This window comes from Sciurus carolinensis, chromosome 13 (genome assembly GCF_902686445.1).
Source record: "Sciurus carolinensis chromosome 13, mSciCar1.2, whole genome shotgun sequence".
NCBI classification, from domain to species: domain Eukaryota; kingdom Metazoa; phylum Chordata; class Mammalia; order Rodentia; family Sciuridae; genus Sciurus; species Sciurus carolinensis.
Genome location: NC_062225.1, coordinates 5,120,707 through 5,142,902, shown reverse-complemented (window position 1 = coordinate 5,142,902; position 22,196 = coordinate 5,120,707). Strand labels below are relative to the sequence as shown.

The 22,196-nt window shown below is 53.9% G+C and overlaps 1 protein-coding gene across 1 annotated transcript in view; it reads left to right on the top strand.

Annotated features, from left to right (window-relative positions):
• Nucleotides 1-273: 273 nt before the first annotated feature.
• The window catches only part of LOC124963437 (two pore channel protein 2-like), a 34,352-nt gene continuing 12,429 nt past the window's right edge, over nt 274-22,196 (top strand). The window contains exons 1-9 of the mRNA XM_047523178.1: nt 274-348; nt 7,864-7,946; nt 9,096-9,210; nt 11,960-12,088; nt 15,482-15,598; nt 15,694-15,812; nt 15,988-16,089; nt 17,296-17,422; nt 18,927-19,128. Of these exons, the coding sequence (XP_047379134.1) occupies nt 274-348; nt 7,864-7,946; nt 9,096-9,210; nt 11,960-12,088; nt 15,482-15,598; nt 15,694-15,812; nt 15,988-16,089; nt 17,296-17,422; nt 18,927-19,128 (1,069 nt within the window). The remainder of the gene's footprint in view (nt 349-7,863; nt 7,947-9,095; nt 9,211-11,959; nt 12,089-15,481; nt 15,599-15,693; nt 15,813-15,987; nt 16,090-17,295; nt 17,423-18,926; nt 19,129-22,196) is intronic.

Genomic DNA, 22,196 nt, shown 5'->3' with positions numbered 1-22,196 from the left:
GGGGTGCACAGTCTGCGCTTTGGCCCAGCTGTCCCCTTGGCCCCGCGCGCGGGCCACCCCGCCCCGCCCCACCAGCGCGCCGCCGGGAAGGGGCCGCCGCCCGAAGCCCTCCGCGCTGTCCGCAGCAGGTCCTCCGCCTCCGGGGCTGGCCGACTAGCCGTGGTCACGTGGAGGGCAGAGCGCAGCTGGGGCCTCCCGCCGGCCCGCGGAGGGCAGAGTCCGCCGGCGCGGCCCCGACGCTCGCGCATCCCTGCCACGCACGCCGCTGCCGCGATGCTGGGGACCGGTCCAGCCCCGGGGGTGCGCCGCCTGCGCCCCGAGCCCCCCGAGGAGCTGCCATCCCAGGAGGTAAGGAACGCCGCCAGCCGCACCCGAGGGCGATCGGATCTCAACGTGTCTGGTCCCCAGCTTGCCCTTCCCGCGCCGGACGCCTCCCGGGAGAAAACGAACCCACTAAAAAGCAGCGCCGGCTGCTGCAAATGAGGGCCCGTGAGGGGACCTGGGGCGGGGAGCCCCTCAGCTTGGGGCTTTCTCTGTCCTCTGCGCCCGGGGAGCCCCAGTGCTCTGGAGAGCTTCGCAGCGGGGAAGCGCATAGCCGCTGGAGCGCAGCCCTGCGCCTTGGGGTCACTTGCAGAGCTGTCAAGCCTGTGCCCCGGGAGAGGCGGCCCATCCACGGGGACTGAGCGGGATCGGCGGGCGCCGTGGCTCTGTGCTGAGTTCCTGCAGGTGGGACCTGATTCCTCAGCGAGCCGCGCGCTGCGCTCTAGGGCGGCAGGGTGCTGATTGCAGCCCTGGCTTTTCCCGTGCCCGCGGGACCCAGCTCCACAGTTTGCTCTTGTGTGTTTGGCTGTGACAGACAGACTTCTTTGGAAGACTTGGAACTTCCCAGCAGCTGCTCCGGGGCTGTGTCCTTTGGCGGGATAAGGCAGAGGGTGGGGAGAGATGCAAGAACCCCTGTTCTGATGGAGCAGTTATGAGATCACGGGTTGGTCACCTCCTTGAACCTCCGGTTTCTCCCTCTGTAAGGTGGGGATGGTAACTCGCAATCACCTTGGAGGAGTCATCAGGACTACCGGTGACCTTGCTGGTTGGTTCAACCTAGTGCCTGGCACACCATGACACTGCATTTCCTTCAGGCTGTGCAAGTGTGTAGGAGGTCAGAGTGTTTTAGTCCCTCTTCCCATCTTTCTTGGGCTAGTCCTATCATTCAGCTCTGGGCTGAACGGTATCCCCTGCCACTTTGCTTCCCAGTGGCTATGCAGCCTGTTGGAGAGGGAGGGTTCATAGGGCCCTTAAGTGTGGGGTGGTACATTGGACTTCCTCTCTCTGGCCTGCTGTTCCCCCACAGAAGTTAGGCCACTTCCAACAGGTGGATTCTACTATGTCTCCTCTCCCTAAGGGAGCAGGCAAAGGACCAGGAGGAAGATGTGGTTTCTTTGTTCCCAATCCTGCCCTTGATCCCAACATCTACAAAAGAAAAGGCTTTATTGTGACCACTAGAGTCTTCCTGGAAAGAAGATCATTTTAGCCTGAGCTACTCGATGCCCTCCCTCTGTGTACTTCATATTTCTTTGTCTAAATAAGAGGCAAATGCAAATGACTAATAATTTGAGAGGTCAAGAAATACAGCCGGGCATGGTGGCACATGCCTGGAGTCCCAGCAGCTGGGGAGGGTGAGGCAGGAGGATCGCAAGTTCAAAGCCAGCCTCAGCAATTTATTGAGGCCTTAAGCAACTTAGCAAATAGAAGAAGGACAGAAAGCAGTCCAGACTCCTGACTGACCCACGTGTGGGCAGTTTTGCTTAATGCATGTCTACAGGAGTCAGATATTTTGTGACTCAGGGTCTTTCAAAGACCTCATCTGGGGAGCAGGCACAAAGGGTAAGGCACATGGTACCAACACAGTCCTCAGCAGAGCCCATACTTTCCGAGGTGGCTGAACATCTAGATCTCTGGAGGTCCATGGCGAGTTGACTGGGTTAACCTTTTATAAAAGTTAGCTTTGGGTCACATAACAGGAAACTGCATAGTCACCTGAAAAATGCACCAGCACCCCCTCCTTTCAAGGAGATTTTTAGAATTCATCCTGCAGGGGTTTCTTTTGGCAGCTACTGAGATGACAGCCTACTTTTGGGGGGAATTTGCCCACATGTTCAGAGTCGAAACAGAAATAACCCAATGTTGGTGATTCCGAACCCTCACTGTAAGTTAAATCATTGGAAGTTTTAGGAATGTACTTGGTTCAGCTTTGCCCCTGAGAGTCTGATTTTATTGGTGAGGGTGTGGCTCATGCCACCGGTAACTTTAAGGCTGCTGGGGGATTCAAAGGTGCAGACAGGGCTGAGTTGCGCCCCACGCCGTTTCTTTTGAACTGTCCTCTGTGGTCACCTCTTGATATTTTGTGCGCTTCTGTTTGAATGTTCTCATTCTTCAACCTTTTCGCGCCGGTCTTTGATCACTGTCTTCCAGCTCTTGGTCCCCTGGTGTTACCTTACAGCCATTCATGGAGGAGTCCTTGGCAGGGAAAATGGCAATTACCAGAAGGCCGTCGGGGCGAGCCGGGTTCCCCAGCATCAGGAGAGCAGTCTGGTTAACTCTGGAATGCCCTCAGAGCAATAAAACCAGCTGGCTAGGGGGGACAGGGCTGTGATGACCTGGAGGACATGTCCCTTGCCCAAAGAAGAGCACATCCCCCACCTCCAGCTCTGGGTGTCACGTGGTCAGTCATTGATTGTAAAAATGGCACCGAGTCTTTCCATCCCTGAACGCAGACCCCCTTGCAAGGTGACGTTGCAGCTCCTTTCCATAAGGGTAGGGTCCACTTCTCCTGCCCTTGATCCTGGAGTTGGCCATGGGACTTGCTTTGGCCAATGGGACATTAGCAGACGTGCCACAAGCAGAGGTGTGCAAAGCCCTTGAGTGTTGGTGTTGCTGTGCATGCAAATGGCCAAGAGATGTGAGCAAGACCCTCCTGGAACACCCAGTGCCCATGACCTTCGGGATCAGCTAAGTTGACTCCAGAAAGGACCGCCCGGCTGACCCACCATATGGAAAAACACAAGTGTTTGTTCAGGTGACGAAGTATCAGGGTGGATAGCAAACCCTAACCGTAACGCAGCCCCACCTTGCCAGAGGTTCTGATCTTTTAAATAGGAACCACAAGTTCAAATTTTTGTGTAAGCTCCAGTTTTGAAAAAAATCTGAATTAGTAGCCAGCATCCTAAATGCATCCTACGGGCTGAACAGCGAATCTCTGGGCTGCACTTGGCCTGTGGTTGTTGGTGTGCAACTCGCTGTGCCCAGGGACACGAGGTGTGTCCTGATGCCTCCCGGGAGCGCCCTTTCACCCACCCTTCTTGCCAGGGTGGCCATGCCCCTCACCCTGGGCTGCTGTCTGTGTGGGAGGCACGTGCACAGGCACGGCCCCGGCTTCTCCGGGGTCTTTCCAGGTGGAGATCTGAGCTCCTGGGATTGGGAGTCTTCCTGGAGGAAGTGTGGTGTGAGGTGGATTCCAAGGAAGGAAAGGGGGAGGGAGAAGCCTGGGTGTGAGCATGAGGTCAGGCATGGAGGTGGGCCCGCAGTGGCAGTGCACAAGGAGTCCCATCTGTTTTGTGCAGAGAACAGCGACCCTGGAGGGAAAGTGGAGGAGAGAGAGTTGGAGAGAGGGGGTGGCGGGGCCCCTGCATGCTGAGCCAAGGCTTTCCCACTCGGTCATCTGGGCAGAAAGAAGGGCTCTCAGCGAAGAGAAGTCTCAGGAAGCCTTTGCCCAGGGTGCCACGCGGAAAGCAAGGACCTGCTCCATTTTATCAGTGTGCAGAACGGATTTATGGGAGGACCGAAGAGGGAGGACCCATAACGTTCGCAGCCACAGACGAACTGTTGGCACTGGAAAGAAAAACTGGAGGAGGGAGAATTTAAATTAAAATTTGTGGGAATGTCTCTTGACCTTAAGAAATGGTTAGTTATGCTGAGTTTCTTCCCCATATCAACAAGACACGCGAGCTGTGTTTCCAAGCACGTCTATCAGCGGACAGCAGGCCAGCCTGTCGTGGTCCATTCCCTCGGCCAGTGAAACTGGAGAAGGTCTTTATTTACTGGGCGCTTTGGAAGGAACTTCCTTGCTCCCCACTGAGACCTTCTGTTATCATCTTTCCCTCCTCTCTGCGCTCTCTCCTCCCTTCTAAGGGACTTGCCTTCCTTCAAGTAGGCTCACAAAGTTGGGGACAGGAAGGAGTGAGGAGACAAGACCATCTAAAACACATCCTTAAATCTCAAGGAGAAGAAAGGAAAGGTCAGGGCGGTGAGAAGAGGAGGCAAAGGACGGCGAGGGAAGTCCGTCACTGTGGCAGTACCGTGAGGATGGACAGCATCAGGAAGCGGTCGGGCAAGGGCCATGACTAGACGCTCAGATCACTTGAACTCTGAAGAGCGAGATTCTGCCGGGCTGGTCTGGGTGTGTCCTGGGCAGCAGGGTCTCTGAGAGCTCCGAAGGCCATTGTCACCTGCTGTGGGGATGGAGAAGCCCTGGGTTCACCAGGGCCCTCTGTGGGCTGGTGCAGCCACATATGAGGTGCCTCTGGGGGAACATATGTACTTGGTTGTTGCCGTTTTCACAGTAGATATGGACAGTGGTTCCCGTGTGCTGTAAATGGGATCTAGAATGTTCCCTAGAGGCCCATATGTTAAAGGTTCTGTCCTCAGTCTGTGACTCTTGGGAGGTGGTGGAACATTTAGGCAGTGGGTCCCGTGGGGGATAGTAGGGTGTGCCCTTGAGGGGGTATTGGGACCCTGGTCCCTTCCTATCTTTCTCTTTCTGCTTCCCAGCTGCCATGAAGTGACTGGGTAGCTCTACCATGCACTGCCTGCCGTATTGGTGTACCTCACCACAGGCCTAAAGCAAAAGGGCCAATTGAACATGGACTGAGAACTCTGAAACTGTGAGCCAAGATAAATCTTTTTCTCTTTATAGGTAGAGTGACCTCAGGTCTTTTCTTACAGTTGCAGGAAGCTGACTAACACACCATGTAAATTGGAATTATACAGTATTGGGATGGGGTGTCTAACAGAGGCCACATTCTTGGGTTGGTTGAAAAGAATTTGTTTTCTGGGAAGATATAAATGACTTGAGTACAAGTAAGCATGCTTATTACAGCATGTCTGCTAAGAACACCGCTTCACCAGTGAAATGGGCAGGAGAGCTAGAAGTTGCACAGTAATGGGACAAGGGAAGTAGGCCCAGAAGGCGGAGTAGATGAGATTTTAAATGGAGACAAATGTCAGAAATGTGACTCCTGTTGAGAGTCTCAAGAGTGCTTCGTGGCCTGGTCCTGGAGCAAGCTTGGCATTACAAGGCATGAGTGGATTTGAACATCCCAGGGTGTCCAGGTGGCCAAGGACACTGCAGGAAACGTGCTGGTCACATTCAGGTCTGCGGTCTGGGTGATGTCTCAGGAGATAATCCCCAAGCCTGGCTCCTGAGGATGGGGAGGAGTGTTTCCCATCCTCCTCTGGAGGGCTGGCACCTCAGGTTCATGAGCGTTGAATGACTCGTGTCCGTGGACACACTGCTTCTCTGGGTCCAGCCATAAGGATGCTAATAGCTTCATTTTTTTCTTTTCTTCGTCTGGGCATCAATGAAACTCAGGCCTTGTGCAAGCTAAGCACACACTCTACACCACAGCCCTGCATCGTCTTTTAGAACCAGAAACAGCAGCGACCTGCAAAGATTTTGCCATAAATACTTTTGTAAAAAGCCTTAATGTTAGAATTCTTTGCTGTCCCAGTGTGTGACCTTTCTGAGGTTTAAAGAAACTTTTTTTTTTTAAATCCATTTATTGTTTTGTTTTTATTTGTTCTTTTTTAGTTATAAATGACAGTAGAAATTATTTTGACATATTTATATAAACTAAAGGAACTTTCTTAAAGAAAGTCAATGTGTATGCACTAAAAAAAGCTAGAAACAAACCAACTCTTATTAATGCTAGGTGTTTTCTACCTAAAGCAGATTTCTAAGAGTGTCCTGGGGAATTCTTTTATTCCTCAATATTAAAGATGGTCAACAGAAACACAAGTGATATTAATAGTTTTTCTATTAATATTTTATTAGATATGTAAAAGAAAAATGTGTGATGTGTTAAAAACATATATGGTGCATCTTAGGTTTCAGTAATGTGCCCTAATGAATTGTCCTTCCAGCCCTGGAATGTGTGTGACTCAAAAAGTGATCCATTTGTACAGCCATGATTTTATCTTTGAGGTTTGCTCCACATCAACTTTTAATTCAAGCATTTATTTTTCTTTTTGTGGATAATTTTTAACAGCTTTATTCAACTATGATTGACATGCATCATACTGTGTTTGTTTGGTGAGTTCTGACATGTGAAGACACTTATGCTATTAACACCACAGGAAGGACAATGACCTCATTTGTCTTGCCTCCAAGTTTCCTGTACCTATGGGTTGTCCATCCCTCATGCCCTCCTTCCCTGTCCCTGAACAACCACTGAGCTGGTTTTTGAACTGGATGAGTTTGCATTTTCTTGAGTTGCAGGGAGAAGGTTGGCTTCTTTCACTCAGCATGATTATTTTGAGATTCACGTATCTCATTGCTGGTATCAATGTTCACTTCTTTTTATTCCTCAGTAATATTCTGTTGTATAGATCTATCACACTTTGCAGATCCATTGACCTGTTTGTGGACATCTTGATGGTTTCTAGTTTGGGGTTAAGTGATGAACCTTTATGTACAAGTGTAGCCCTGGAACTGTGTCTGACATAAGCCACATTCTTGGACTGGGTGTACAAGTCTTTGTGTGGACATGTGATTTCTTTGTTTTGGGTAAATACTTAGGAATGGATTGAATGGCTGGGTCATGTTGTTTAACTTTTTAAGACAATACCAAATTGTTTTCCAAAGTAAATACACCACTTTCCATTTCCACCAACAACGAGAGTTCTACTTGCCCCACATCCTTGTCAGCACTTAGTATGATTGTTCTTTAATTTTAGCCATTCTAGTCAATGGGTAGTGATATGTCATTGTGGTTCAGATTTGCATTTCCCTGATGTCTATTGATGCTGGGCATCTTTTTATGTACTTATCTTCCACCCACATATCTTCTTAGTGAAATAACTGTTTTAAGATTTAATAACTAATGTTTATGTTTATAATGTAGTATATAATGCATGTTTAAAAAGTGTTGCAGCATGCAGCAAGTTTAGGAAATACAGTTCTAGTGCATCTATAAACATCTACTATCGATGCTTGATATGAAAACTAGTACAGATGCCCCTTGTCTTATGTTGGGGTTATGACCCAATAAATCTATTGTAAGTTGAATATGTTAGTAAGTTAAAAATGCATTAAATATACCTAACCTACCAGACTTGCAGCTCAGCCTTGCCTCTCTTCAATGTATTCAGAGCTCTGTGTTAGCCTATGGTTAGGCAGAGTAATCTAAAATGAAGCCTATGTTGCAATAAGATGTTAAATACCTCGTGTGGTTGATAGGAGCTTGGCTCAGTGCTCTGCCCAGCATGGGGAGAGAATGTCATGCTAAACATGGCCTGCCCAGGAAAAGACCCACATTCGAATATTAAGATAGCTTCTGCCGAATGTAGAATTGCCTTATCAAAGTTGAAAAAATCAAAGTTGAAAAGGTCGTAGTTGAACTATTATAAGCTGCAGGATCCTTGATTCCCAGGGAAACACCAGGAAGGACACCATGGCTGTGGTGATGGGGGCCACCTCCTGGGGAAGGGGCTCGAGGCAGGGGGTAGGGCTCTCTCCATACCTGACAATACCCACAAAGAAAAGCAGTCTGGTTCCTGCGATTCCTATGCTGACATTTTCTCTCTTTCCAGAACCTTCTCCTGGCGGCTGCCTATGTCTCGGATGCCCAGTACAACAGAAACGTTCCGTTCCAAACTTCCCCTCGGGCCGTCAGGTAATCAAAGCATCCAACTGCCTGGCCTGTCCACCTGAACGATCTAGAGATTGAACCAAATGCGAAGGCATTCTTTCCGCAGAAATTTTTCAGAAGGGTCTAGGGTACGGCACACGCATTTGGGTAAAACCCAAGAGCTTTGTGTTTTGTGGTGCTGGGGGTCCGACCCAGAGATGGGCACATGCGGCGAGCACTCCAGCATGGAGCAGCCCCCAGCCCTGAGCCCGGTGCCCACAAGCAGGGAGATCCAATCAGTTAAGAGCACATCAACGAGTCACGGACACCACCAGGGCCAGGAGGTGGAGCGTCCACGGTGAGCGCATATGCCACCTTCCCTCCGAGCCCTCCACGTCCTCTCGGGGCCACCTGAAGGGCTCCGTCATCCTCTCCTGCTCCCCGGCAGCCTTTGCTCTGACCAGCTGGAGGGGGAGCTAAGACCAAGCCCTCGGCTAGAACAAGGAAGGACCATTTCTTCCACTGGGGCTCAGCGTCGGTGTCTCCAAAAGCAACAAATCCCTCATCCCCACAGGCTGCCACCCTGGGGGCATCTGGCATGTGGCAGCCACGCCTGTTCCCATCTACCCCGTTGAGATGGGCTGGTGCACGTTTCTATATCAGGCTTGGCTACACCCCCGTGGCGTTAGGGCACTTTAACTGAGGGTCCCCTCTGTCAGTCACTGGCAGGAGTGCTCTCTTATTACTGTCACCTCATTCCTGAGAAGAGGGTGCTCCAACCGGCTCGAGAGGGCCCACCCAGTTTGCGTCTGGCTGTTTTCTTTATTTTATTTATTTTTATGTGGTGCTGAGGATCGAACCCAGGGCCTACACATGTGCTAGGCGAGCACTCAACCACTGAGCCATAACCCCAGCCCAGTCTGGCTGTTTTCTGCTAGCGTTTTGCAGTGTGAGCAGAGTGGACAGAACTTCAGGTTCTCCCGAGAACTTGAAGGGCCCGCGCCCGCCGTTGGTCTTGCTCATTTGTTTGCCCATTTGATTTGCAGTGCTGGGCATGGAACCCTGGGCCCGTGCTGGGCTCATGCCCTGCCGCGGAGCGACCCAGCCCCGCCAGCCTTTCGCAGAGGGTCTGAGGGCTCCCTCAGCTGCTGCTCAGTGGTTCTGACCCCTCTCCTGCTCTTTCTTCCTCTCCAGACTGTATGGTCTTTATAACCACCGGGCCACGCAGGCGGCCACGTACTTCTTCATCTGTGTCAACCTCTCCCTTGCCCTGTTTGAGGAACCGGCGCTCTTCCCACTACCGTTCTGGGTAAGCATTAGAGAAAGAGGTGGTCAGCCAGGCCTGGTCCCCGACGGGTGGCCCTTGCCTCTTCCTTGTTTGCCTCAAATGTCAACGAATAGGAATTTGACTTTGTTTCTTGCTGGAGCTTCAAAGAATTTTGGGCTAATATGTCCACCATAGGGATTTCGAGGGCAGTGGGTCTCGGTCTTCTGCTGACTGAAGAAGTCCGATGGAGATGGTGGGAAGGTTTCAGAGTACGCCTGTTCAGTGCCAAGGAGGACGTGTCATGGTGCGGGCAGCGTGGCATGTGCACGCGCCCCAGTCCAGCTTCTGTCCTCGTGCTGAGTGATAGGATGGTGTACTGGTGCTCTGTACCTGGGCACGGGGGTTTGGAATGACACACCCCAGGTGGGTCTGAATGGCTGGTCCCTGACTTGTCCCTGCTCTCACCTGTCACAGTGGCTGTCATCTGCTGGGTGCCTCTGTCCACCCAGAGCACTCTGTCCTCTGTGTTCTCCTCAGCCCCGCTATTCCCCAGTAGATGGCACCAACCCCTTCCAACCCGGAGCTGAGCCTGAGGAGGCTTGTCTAACTTGTCCAGGGTCCTTTGGTCACAAGCATGGAGTCAGGTCCGACCAACTTCAAAGCTATTGCTTTTTAATGATGACGTGGTTGTTTTTTCTTCCATGCTTCAGTTAGTTCTTGCTGTGTAACAAATTACCCCCAAACTCAAACATTTAAAGCAGGGTCAGGAAACTATGGGCCATGGGTCAGATTTGGTGGCTGCCTCTTTATGTACAGTTTGTGAGCAAAAATAGTGCCATAAGTAGAATGTTTGTGTCCCCTACCAAGAAATTCATCTGCTGAAACCCAGCCCCCCAAGTGGTGGTATTCAGGGTGGAGCGTTTGGGGGATGGCTAGGTCGTGGGGCGAAGTCCTCGTGAGTGCAACTGATGCCCTGGTGGAAGATGTCCTGGAGAGCTGCCTTGCCCCTCTGCCCTGCGGAGACACAGACAAGAGGAGGCTGTCCGTGAACCAGGAAGTGGGCTCTCAGCAAACCCAGATCTGCCCACACCTTGATTCTGGACTTCCAGCCTCCAGAACAGAGGAGTCCCTTCCTGTTGCTCAGATGGCAGCCGGGCTCTGGCAGCCCGAGGGCCATGTCTTCTGATACCACGGGATGGACATCAGAAGCGTAGTTTGGGCGGCCCCAGAGCAGCATCCCCACGCTCCCGTGTCCTGGAGACCCTACGCTCGCGGGCTCTCTGGTGGAAGCCTTTCGGCCGGCAAACAGGTTGGCAGGAGTAGAGCTGCGCACTCCCAGGCCTGGTGGGACTCCCTCCACCCCCCAGTGCCGGCCCAGCCTGGCCCAGGTGCGAATCCCACGGAGGGCCCACCTTGGCCCTTGCCTCCTCCCCTGAGTCCTCAGCCCTCTCTGGGTCACTGGTCCTGGGCAGCTCCAGGGTGGCCACCTGGGCGTCAGCGTGTCCCTCCAGCCATTGTATGGTGGGACCCCGGCCCCTTCCAGGGGCGTTCTGGGTTTACCCAGACCCTCGAGCCCTCAGGGATGGGCTGGATGACAGTTCTGCCAGAGGATCCAGCCCAGTCGGTGCCCAGGACCCAGGAGGGCGTGGGTGGGGGACGACTGTGTGGCTGGTTGCTTTCAGGCCCAGGGCTGACCGCTTCCTTCCTGTCCCTTTGAGTCCCACCCCTCCTGCCCTCTGCCCAGGCCTTGCCCTCTTCCTGGTCTACGCCAGGCTGCCCCCTTGCCCTTCTCTTCCTACTTTGCTGCCCCCTTCTCCTGTTGGTGGAGGGAGAGCTCCTGCTAGGGAGGTGTCCCTGCGTCACAGCAAGCTGGGGCACATCCTGGATGCCAGCTGCAAGGCTAGCTGCATGCAGCGAGGTAGGAGCTGGGGCCCTATGACCCCTGGAGGGACACTGGTGAGGACTTCACACTTCATCTTGATGACCTCTCCGCTGAACAGGCAAATCCAGGGAGCATGGCAGAAGGACTGTGCGGTTGAAGGAATGAGCTGCCATTTCCAGACACATCTCTGGGGAGGGCCTTAGTCCATTTCCTATAACAAGATTCCCAAGACCAGGTAGTTTATAAAGAACAGAAGTTTATTTCATCCATGACCCTGGAGACTAGAGAGTCCAGGCATCTGGTGAGGGTCTGTGCTGCGTCCTAGCATGAACGGGGAGCACCTGGGGAGACAGAGAGAGCGCTGGGACTCTCTCCTCCGCTCGTAAGGCCACCGATGCCATCCTGGGCCCCCCTCAAGACCTCACCTAATCCTGACCCTCCCAAAGGCCCACCTCCAAATACCATGAACATTTGGGAAGTAAGTTTCCAACACGGGAACCCTGGGGACACACTGGACCGCAGCCAGGAGCTGCCCTACTATTGAGTGAAGGAGTTTCTAGAAGCCTCTCGTGGCTGCGAATGTGGCAGCGTGAGGGCAGGGGATGCCCGCCTGTGTCCTGCCTGCCCTTGTCTTTCCTGGGGGACATGCTCTGGTCTTCAGCTGCTGCCTTAGCCCCCAGAAGCTCTGCCCCTCAGGGCTCTGGAACCCTGACCCTGAGGCAGGTTTCCTCTGACGGGAAGGAACCATTCCACCCAGCAAAGAACTTTGCATGACTTTCAGTAAAATTGAGGGTCCTGGCTAGTTCTTGGAGGGAGCCTGGAAAGATAGGTGGGCAGCGGGGTCAGGGGCACACGAGGACTGCAGCCCAGCCTGCTGGTGACAGGGCTCACACTGTCCCCTCCTTGCAGGCCACCTCTGCAGCTGAAGTGCTCTGCCTAACTGCCTTCTTTGGGAGACTGGTCCACTTTGCAAAAGTCACTCCTCAGAAGGTTTTCTGGAAGGATACCAAAAATATCTGCATCATGGTCACCATCGCGGTGAGTGTCCATTACAGTGTCTGTGACCAATGGAGGAAATGCTGAAGAGGAAGTCGCTGTAGGCTTGCTTTTGTTAAAAGGACACATTGCAGCATTGGAGCATCCGAACTCCCAAATGAAAGGGGAAAAGAGAAAGGTGTTCTTAGAGAAAAATGAGTTGTAAATAGGTGAAGAACGTGAGACGGCTCACCCCAGCTGTTCAGTCTAACAAATTAGAATATGGATTAAAGCAACAATCTAGACTCGTGTTGGCCTTTAAGGCAGTGCCAGCAACGTACTGTGCCTGTTGGAGAGAGAGAGCAGCCCTCCTTTGGAACATTTCTTGGTAGTTCCCTTCAGAGGTCTTAAATGTGCACGGGATCACACCCTGGCCTTCCACACGGGGGAATTTAGCAAAGAAGGACATGTTAGAAGATTTGGTGACAGAATCAGTGGCAGCTGAGCTGGTCATAAGATTGAAGAACGGGACGTGACTCAGTTTCCCGAGAGTAGACAGAACAGGAGGGTGGGCACTCGGAGGCCACACAGCTGCGCAGCCCTGGGTGGGGCTCGGGCGGAGGTGTGTGTCTGGGAGGGATGCTCGCCATGGTCCCAAAGAGCAGGGAACAGAGCAGGAGAGCACTCCCGGTTGAAGAGAGGAAGAGGAAAGAAGGCTGCGTTCGCAGGGTCTCTGGGAGGGCAGTGGCAGGCAGGGGCCGTCTGGGCCGCTTCCGTCCTGCGCAGAGGGCTCCTGCCTCTGGGAGGGAGCTTCCTCCTGGTTACCGCAGCTCGGGCTCAGGCCGCTGCCCTTCCCTGGGGTCATCCAGAGTCGCCATGAACACCGCTGCGGGGCGGGGACACCACTCTATCTGGTGTTGGTGTCCCTCCGAGTTCCTCCACTGCACGGCCCTGGCTCGCTGGTCACTAGTCACGGCCTCATCTGGGTTCAGCTCACACCTAGTGGCCCCGGTTCACAGGGCTTGGTGGCCCGCCGGCCTCCCCAGGCCCCGGACGCCTCTTGCACCCTCTCCTCTCCCTCCTCTGTCCCGCCTGGTCCTCTTTGGCCTCTGGCCTGGCTTCAGTGTGGTCCTCAACTGCAGGCCACTCTCTTGTCACAAGACGGTCCAGGCCCTGTCACCCTCCCCTGCCTGTCACCTCGACCTTGGACCCCGGATCTCGTGTTTCAGCGCTCCTACCAGATTCCCTCCCCAGATGCCAGACCCGTCCCTCCCTGCCACAGTGTCCCCGAGCTTCCTGGGTCTGCGCCTTCCCACCTGCCCACCTCACCCCATGGGCAGCCGCCTCTGTCCCCCACGGACCGCCACTGCTCCGCAGCCACCTCTGTCCCCCACGGACCGCCACTGCTCCGCGTAGGGCGGTTCTTTTGTCCTTTCTCTGAGGATTTGCTTCATCTTTCCTTCCATGTCGGCAGAGGCCTCACAACACGCAGAGTGCTGTGCTTCCCTGATTTCTCGGAATATCTTCATTTTCTATTATGAAGAAGTAACATGAGCACACTTGGTCCTGGGAGGTACCTGTGACCATGAACTGGGGTTCAGTCTCTAATGGTGCAGGAGTGGGAGGGTGGGAAGGTGGGTAAGGAAACTGTAAGGAGAGAAGAAAGAGCGAGGGGGAGGGGGAGAGAGAGAGAGAAAGGAAGAGAGAGAGGGAGAGGTGGGGGGAAAGAGAAAGAAGGAAAGAAAGGGAGAGAGAGGGGAGAGAAAGAAAGAAGGAAAGAAAGAAAGCAAGAGAAAGGAAAAAGGAAGGAAGGAAGGAAAGAAAGAAATAAACCTGTACATTACTTTTTTGGGGAAAAAAAAAGAAATTCAAGCTGTGTGTGTGTGTATGAGTGAGTGAGAGAGAGAGAGAGAGAGAGAGAGAGAGAGAGAGAAAGAGAGAGTTACTGTTGGAAAAAAGAGAACCTTAAAACTAGAGAGTCCGGAAGGTGGTGAGACACCCCTGCCTGATCTAGGGCACGGTGCCCGGTGCCACGGCCCCCGTGGGAGCAGGTCCGTGCCCTCTGCTCTGGGGTCCGCGGGTCCCCTCAGACCCAGCCGAGCATGGAGCGCAGTGGGCTCCCTGGCGCTTTCAAAACCTACCTCACCACGCGATGCTTCCTGTCACCCAGGGCTTTCCATGTCCCAGCAGAGAAAAGCCAAAGCTGTTGTTCTGGACACCAGGACGCGAGTCCCCTCGGCCCACTCTCCCGTCCATCCCTTGCTGACTCCGAGCCCGGGACGCATAGCCCTCTCCTCCGGTTCCCGGGTGGCTTCCGCCAGGCCTGCAGCCAGCTGGACGGTGTGGCCCGCTCCTGGGGCCTCGCCCTCAGCCACAGCCTTGGATGCCGAGCACCCGTGGTCAGCCCTGTGCTCCCACTGGACGCTGGGCAGCTCCTTCCGCCCGCTCTCTGTTCTCTGACACCTAGGAGGCACTCTACAGGGAACCCAGTGAGGGTGGCCTTGTTCCTTTGTCCCCGCCCCCATTGCCCTTTGGGGCGACTTCCAGGGCTTCCCAGCTTCAGGGACAGACTGTCTTCCCAGTCGCTGGCCTTTGTCACTTGCTGCTGCTGCCTCCGCCTCTTGGGGCAGGGCCCTTCCTGTCCTGTCTGCTGTGTCCTCTGCTCTCTTGAGCAGGCTGGGAGGCTTTTCAAAGTGCAGCCAGTCTTCAGGATTGCCTCGGGCGCTGCCTCCTCCAGGAAGCCTCCCCAGGTACCGGCCCTGTCGCTGCTCCCCTCCAGTTGTGTGGGGTGTCCGTGTCTGTCTGTCTCCTGCTGTGATGGGCCATTCTCGAGGGCTCTCTCTGGTCCTCTGTGTCTCACCACCAAAGGGACTGAATTCACATTGACGATGTGATTTATTCCTCTTTTACTTACGTTTTCCCAGGATACACTGTCTCTTCTTTCGCCCTGTTCTCAGGTTGGTCTTTTGCAGACAAACCTGATGCTGATTAAGTTCAGCGGAGGCTTCTGTACTCTAGCTATCTTTACCCGTCACCAGGTTGGATGACCTCTTCACGACAAATGGAGGAAAGTAAGCAGGACGTGGGCTGGAAGCACGGGGCCGTGTGATGCATAGGGAGGGCCTGGACGTCAGACTCTCTGGATTGCAGTACACTTCTTCCCCTTTCTAGCTGTGCGACCAGAGGCTGTGTACTTACCCTCTCTGTGCCTCATGCTCCTCCATCCAGTGACGGTGCCCACCTCATTAGTGTGGCGAGGCTACAGTGAAGTCAAACCTGGCAGAGTCAAACCTCAAATGTCAGCTATGATGACTGTCGTATTACAAAACTGGATTTATGCTTGCCTTTTTACAGAGCGCCGTGACTCCCCTGGGTACATAAAGCCGCACCCTTGTGATCGCTTCCTCTGTCCTTAGATGGTGTGGCATTGATGTCTCTGTCCTGTGCCCCCCACAGCTGACCTTGATTGATCTAATCATCTACGGGTCCCTGGAGGCTGCTCACATCCACAGCATCAGGTGGTCAAGGGCCTTACGGCCAGTCTTCCTAATTAACTTCCCTGAAAGTCGTCAGGTAAGGGCATGATTTAGGAGATGCAAGGGCCTGGTTTGGTTTCTGCAGAAACTTGGTTGATTTCTGGTCAATGACATGGAGTCCCGTCTCCCTAGATCCGCAGGGCTTTCCGCAGCATCCGGAACACACTGCCGGACATCCTCTACGTCCTCCTCCTGTTTCTCTTCAGCGTGCTGATGTTCTCCCTCATGGCCCTGAAGCTCTTTGGGGACAGGTGAGCACGCCTCCCGGAACCTTCGCCTGTGAAATCTCCCCCTCTGGGCCTCGTCTGTCCCTGAGGCTGGCTTCTTTCCCAACACTCCGAAAGTGCTCTTGAGCTAGGGGAAGGTCAGAAGCCACATGTGATTTATGTGTGTGGTTTTCACTTTGTGCTCCTGGTTCCTCGTCAGGGGGCTGAAGACAGCGGAAGGGACACCCTACTTCACCAACCTCCTGGAGATCACATTCGAGCTCTACGTGCTGGTCACAACGGCCAACAGCCCTGACGTCATGTACGTGGCTCGTCCTGCTCACACGCCCCTGGTCCCTAAGGGAGCTCCGGTTGTTAAAAGCAGCTGAGAGGCTGGGGGCGGCTCAGGGTGGAGCTGGCCTGGCGTGTGTGAGGCCTGGGTTCCCTCCCAGCACCGTAAACGACAAGCCAGCCGAGCCGCTGTCAGTGCTGGGGGACGGGAAGAGGGACTTGCTGTTTAATCCTGTTTTTTGCAAAAATGTTGAAGAATATGAACTTTAACATGAATGGTAGGCTTCATTTAGAACTAAATTTAGACAAGTTCTTTTAAAATGGAAAGCCACAGGAGATAGTTCTGGATATTCTGCTCTTAAACATTGGAGCCCATTTTCTCTTCTGGAATCTTCTCTGAGTCTCGATTTAAAGGCCTGCACTGTCTCAGGGGAGGAGCCTTGGTGGGTTCTCCTAAGCACCCACGTGGCCGTTTGGCCCGGGAAACAGGAAAGGTGTGTGAGCAGCGGTTGGATTGCCTCTCCCCCGAGGTGCCGCTCCGCCTCCACAGTATGAACACTCTGCAGGAGGAAACGGGGTTTTTCTAGCGCCTGTTTGTATGGATGTGCCTTGTTCCTGGGGTGAAGTGAGTAGCCGCACAGCGCTGAGCAGAAAGCCTTTGGAAGGGTGTGGGCGGAGCTCTCCCCTTCTGTCCAAGATCAACCTGGGGAAGAGGCAGGGGTCTGTCATCGCGGGATGGGTAGGATCCTGTTTGGTTCTCGCTCCTTCTGGGGCCGGGCCCTGGTGAAGACATAAGCAAAGGGACGTCCCTGGCCCTGCGGTGTCCTCCTGGATCTTTCCTGGGCCCTGACATCCCTTCTTGGAGGAAATCCAGTTTCCGCGGAAGTGGTTTACATTTGTGCGTCTCCTGGCTAGCTGTTCACGGTGTCTCTTTCCCTCTTGGTGACCTGGAGGGAGATCCGGCCCCTTCCACACTTGGGGTTCTCTCTGTCACTCGGGGCAGGTCGCTCTCCTCCCTGGGTGTGAGGTTAGGTCCTGCCATGTGGAATGTTGGCGCCTCCCTAAGGCACCGGGAATGTCAGAAGGGCATGTTGGGAGGGAGCTTTAGAATTAGGGACGGTGATGGCTCTGGGGACCCTTCACAGCCCTGGGGGGAGGTTTGATGTCACCTGAGGCCAGCCAGATATGCCACAGAACCAGGGAAGGGCCCCCGGGAGACACGCCCATCCCCTCCTAGGATGCCCGCCTACAACTCCCAGTGGTGGTACGCTCTGTTCTTCGTGGCCTACCTCGTCGTCAACACCTACATCTTCATGTCCGTCTTCCTGGCCGTGGTCTACAACAACTACAGGAAGCACTTGAAGGTCAGCGCGGGCGTGGGGGCGGGGCGCTGAGCGTCTGGGGGCTCCTTGGCGTCTTGCTCCTTCTGCTCCGTGGTACTTTCTTCACAGTTCATCCTGGTGGGGCTCACGGTGTGTCCGAAGAGATCTGAAGGACGCGGAGTCAGCCGGGGCTCCCGCCCTGGTGTGGCAAAGCTTGTGGCTCGCTTGTGGCTTTTTTGCCTCCTAAACTCAAGGCTCTGGGCAGTGAGTCTGTGTGACGGGCTGCGTCCGCCTCCTTCCCCGCAAAGGGAAGCGCGTTCTTACAGCCGGCCCTTCCTGCCCAGGCCCGGTCTGCTGGCTTGTGTCTGGACAACTCCTGAGGCCGGGTGGACAGAGGCTTCTGCGTGCTCCGCTGGAGGAAGCTGCGTGGGCCCTGGGGACGTCCCCACCCCAGCCATCCCGGCTCCCTCCTGGCTCTGCCGCCCACTGTACCGGGGTCCCAGGGGAGGCTGCTTTTATTGTTAAACTCGTTGCACGGAAAAACCTGCTTTTCCTTTGGGCTCTTTTTTGGTCCTGTTCCTGAATGTCCTGTTGCTGAGGGACGTTCCCCCACTGGGGGCAGGTGGAAAGTTGGGGAGAACAAGGGCGTTCGTGGTGAAGGGCAGGAGAGCAGCAGAACAAGCCTCAGAGCCCGTCTTTGAAGACACCTGGCTCCGTCCAGGTCCAGAGGAACTCGGGGCTCCTGGCACCGAGGCCAGGCCTCCCTGGAGGAAGAGGCTGTTCCCGAGGTCTGGGTCTCTCTCCTCTCTTGCCCTGCTGGACAAACAGTTGATGTGCCTCCCCACCCCCAAGAACTCAGCCTTCTGTAAGTGCATCACCCAGCAACACCTCGTAGAAGTGCTTATGTGCCCAGAGTCACCCGAGGTCCTGAGGAGTCCATGGTGACTGAGACGCAGACCTTGCCCTTTAGGAAGGTGCTGTCCAGCTGTGGGAGCCCATCAGGTGATGGCCATGTAGGTGACAGACTCTCAGGGAGCAGTAAGAGTGAGCAGGGAAGCTGACTGTAACCCGAGGGCGATTCTTGAGTTTCCTCCTCTTCTGGAAAGTTCCGGGTGGTCAGGCAGGATGGCAGCCCGGGCAGCCTCCGCTCTCCACCCGGAATCCCCGGCCTGAGTTCTCTTTCTCCTCCTGTCTCTGCGCTGTCTTAATGGAGCTGTCTCCCCTCTCCCTGGGTCTCTCTCTCCTCAGTGGTGCCCCAGCCTCCTTCCTTTCTGGAATCTCCTCCCTCCGGGGCAGAGTGGAGTCTGTCACCCTGTTTCCCACCACGGCTTTCTTCCCGGGCTGCCTCTCCGATGCTCGGCGAGAGGAGTTCTGTGGCTGCAGACGGGTCAACGAGGCGGACGTGGAGTGGCAGGGTCACCTCCTCACTGATTAGCAGACCCGTGGGCGACTCCCCTGGCCTCCTCCATGACCTCCAAGCGTTTGGTGTGGAAGCCACGGCGCCTTCTGGAACCTTCTCTCACAGCGCCCTCTCTGCCTTCTTAAGAATGAGATTCGCAAACTGGCCTGCCTGAAACGCCACAAGATGGTGGAGGCGTTCCACCTCCTGAAGGTCAAGGTGGGCCCCGAGTCCGTGGTGACAGAGGCCGTGTGGAAGCGGCTGGCGAGGGCGGTGGCACCCGGCATCAGCAGCTCCCACCTGGAGCTCCTCCTGAGGATCTCGGACGAGGGACAGAAGGGGCACGTGGGTAAGGAGCTTCGCCTCTGACGGTCCTCTGCTTGTCTTCCCAGAGTGACGGGAAGAGCGGCAGCACCGTGCCCTCACCCTGGGGTCTGTGGGCGTTGGTCCCAGGATCCCTGAAGCACCAAACCCCGGGTGCCGAGCCCCAGGGACTTAGCTGCACAGAACCTGGCGTCTGCCTGGGCTCTCAGGTGGGCTCTGGATGACCTGCGACGCCTGACGTAGTGGAAGGCCGCGGAGGCCTCCTCACGCTGCCCTGCTTGGAGCAGTGAGAGGAGGAACAGTGGCTCCTGTTCATGCAGATGCACTTTGCCCCCGATACTTTTGACTTGAGGTTGGTTGAGCCTGGGAATGTGGAACCCGCAACACAGAGGGATGACTGTATTTTAATTAAAAATTGTTTTAAAAACTGGTACTGGGGATCGAACCCAGGGGTGTTTAATCACTGAACCACACCCCCAGCCTTTTTTTCATTTTTAATTTAAGACAGGATCTTGCTGAGTTGTTGAAGGCCTCACTAAAGATGCTGAGGCTGGCCTTAACCTTGCCATCCTCTTATCTCAGCCTCCTGAGTAGCTGGAATTACAGGCGTGTGTCACAAGACCCACCTGCTGACTTTTTTTTAAGATTAGCAAATACAGTTTGAGTTCTCTGACCTCTGATTGCTGGTTTACTGTTGGAGTCAGGAAGGTAGACAGGTCCTTAGCATTTAGCTCTGCTCAATTTTGTCTCTTGAGTTGTGGTTCTATTTGTAAACTAAATGAAACCAAGACTCATCTAATTTGGAGAGGAATTAGTCATGGGCTTTTTTATAAAGGTCCATCCATGTGGCCAGGAGAAGGTGCCAGTCAGCAGTTGTTTTCATAGATTTCCCCATTATTTTTTGCCTTTTATGAAACAGTCCCATCAATTTAAACATCATTACCAGGGCAGTCATTTTTGAGGAAGATTAGCAGTAAGATTTGTTAGCGTGGGGGGATGGTTGGTTATGTTTCTCAGAACATAGCAGAGCTTTCAAAGACAACGTTGATCATGAAAGTATCAAATGACAGTCTTCACAGTGGTCTCCCCTCTGAACAGGCGAGGGATGAAAAGGGTTCTGTGAAGCTTCTCACGGGCCCACTGGATCAGCAGTCGGGAGGACCTGGGGATTCCAAGGCCAACCCTGGAATCCTGTTAGTACTAAGGTGTTGGAACTTAATTCCAGTGTTCAAGTGAGAAGCATGAAAGACAAGCGTAGAAAAAAAGGGTTGAGTAGAATTATTATTTTTTCCTTAGTGATATTTAATTTTTTGTGGTCCCAAATGTTTTTTAATCTTTTTTACTTTTTAGCTGATACATAATAACATAAAATTGTGTATATTTGTGGGGTGCCAGGTGATGTTTTGATACACATGTACATTGTGTAATATTTTCTAATTGTTAATAAAGAGCATATGAGGCAAACAGGGCGGTGTCTATGATAAGGGTGGACCAGCCACAGTCCACGGGTCAGGTGTGGCTCCCCATCTGTTCTTCTAAATAAAGTTTTATTGGAACACAGCCATGCACGTCCATTCATGTGCTGTCTATGGCCTCTTTCATGCCACAACGGCAGAATCAAATAGTTCTGACAGAGATCTTGGCCTGCAAAGCCTGACATAGTTACTATTGGACCTTTTAATGAGAGAGCTTGCTGACTCTCAAGCTACGACATCACGTGACAGATGGGCACAAATTCCTTCGTAAGAAAAAATGACTATGGCCTTGATTTTCCTTGGCCTTTCCTATTCTGCTGAATCTGGATCAAAACACCCGCGCCCCTTGGACTAGATGGATTCTCTGGTGATCAGGTTAGTTAGTGGTCAGGGTTTTGACTGGATTCCTTGTTGGTGACCCTGGTAGGTCACTCCGAGCCCTAGTTATGGCTGCTGTGGTGCCAGCTGTTGCCCACAGCCTCCAAGCGTGAGACTCGCATAGCCCGGGTCCCTGAAGTTGTGCATATCACATAATTCTTTGAGGCTGTGGTTCCACCTGAGGGGATTCTGTGTGACTTTCACTATTAAGATGCTTTCGTGTTCCAGTGGTCGAGGAGGCCGAGGCAGGAGGGCTGCAAGTCCAAAGCCAGCCTGGGCAACTTAGTGAGACCCTAAGCAGCTCAGTGAGACCCTGTCTCTTATGAGCTGGGGATGGGGCTCAGTGGGTAAGGACCCCGGGTTCCATCCCCAGTACCTGGAAGACCCCGACAGACCCTAGCGTACCTAAGCTGTGTTCGTCCTGCTCCATGGACTTGCGCTCTTCCACGTTCCCAGGACTGTGCAGCTTTAAGGGAAAACAGCAACCCGAGTGTTAATTCCACTCAAGGCCTGGTCGGATCCGGGCTCCGCCCCCCGATGAGGCCGCCCTTCTGACAGGGCCGAGCCCCTGGCTTTCCCGGGTGTCTGTGGCTGGCACTCTTCTTCCCACATTCTGATTCTATCCCTTAATGATGGTTCTCTAAGTTACATGCTGCCATTGGAGGTTAATTCAGTAACAGCTTTCGGAACCGGCCAAGTGACCCACCTGGTGGGAGAGGCGATGGGGTGGGGGGTATACGACCCCAGCACTTAGCAGCTCTGGAGACCATTGGCTCACCAGTCAGGTGGTCCAGGTTGATCAAGAATGCACACCTGCACTTTGGCCTGGGCTGGAGGGTGAGTGTTACGGCCATGGGCTTGAGAGTTCCTGGGGAGGGGCGAGGGTGTCAGGCCGGTGGAGAAGGAGGTTGGGGCTCAATAGAAAATATGTGTTTCTCTGGGCGCGGTGGCGCATGCCTGTAATCCGGACACTCAGGAGGCTGAGACAGGAGGACCACAAGGTTGAAGCCAGCCTCAGCAACTTAGCGAGGCCCTAAGCAGCTTAGCGAGACCCTGCCTCTAAATAAAAAATAAAAAGAGCTGAGGATGTGGCTCAGTGGTTAAGCACTCTGAGTTCAATCCCTGGTACCAACAAAAAAGAAGTGTATGCTCCGTGGGAGGCCTGGGGACGGTGGTGTGGCTCGGTGTCCTCGGGCTCCCCCTTCTGGGGGCTGCAGGTCTTCCTCTGTAAGACCCAGAG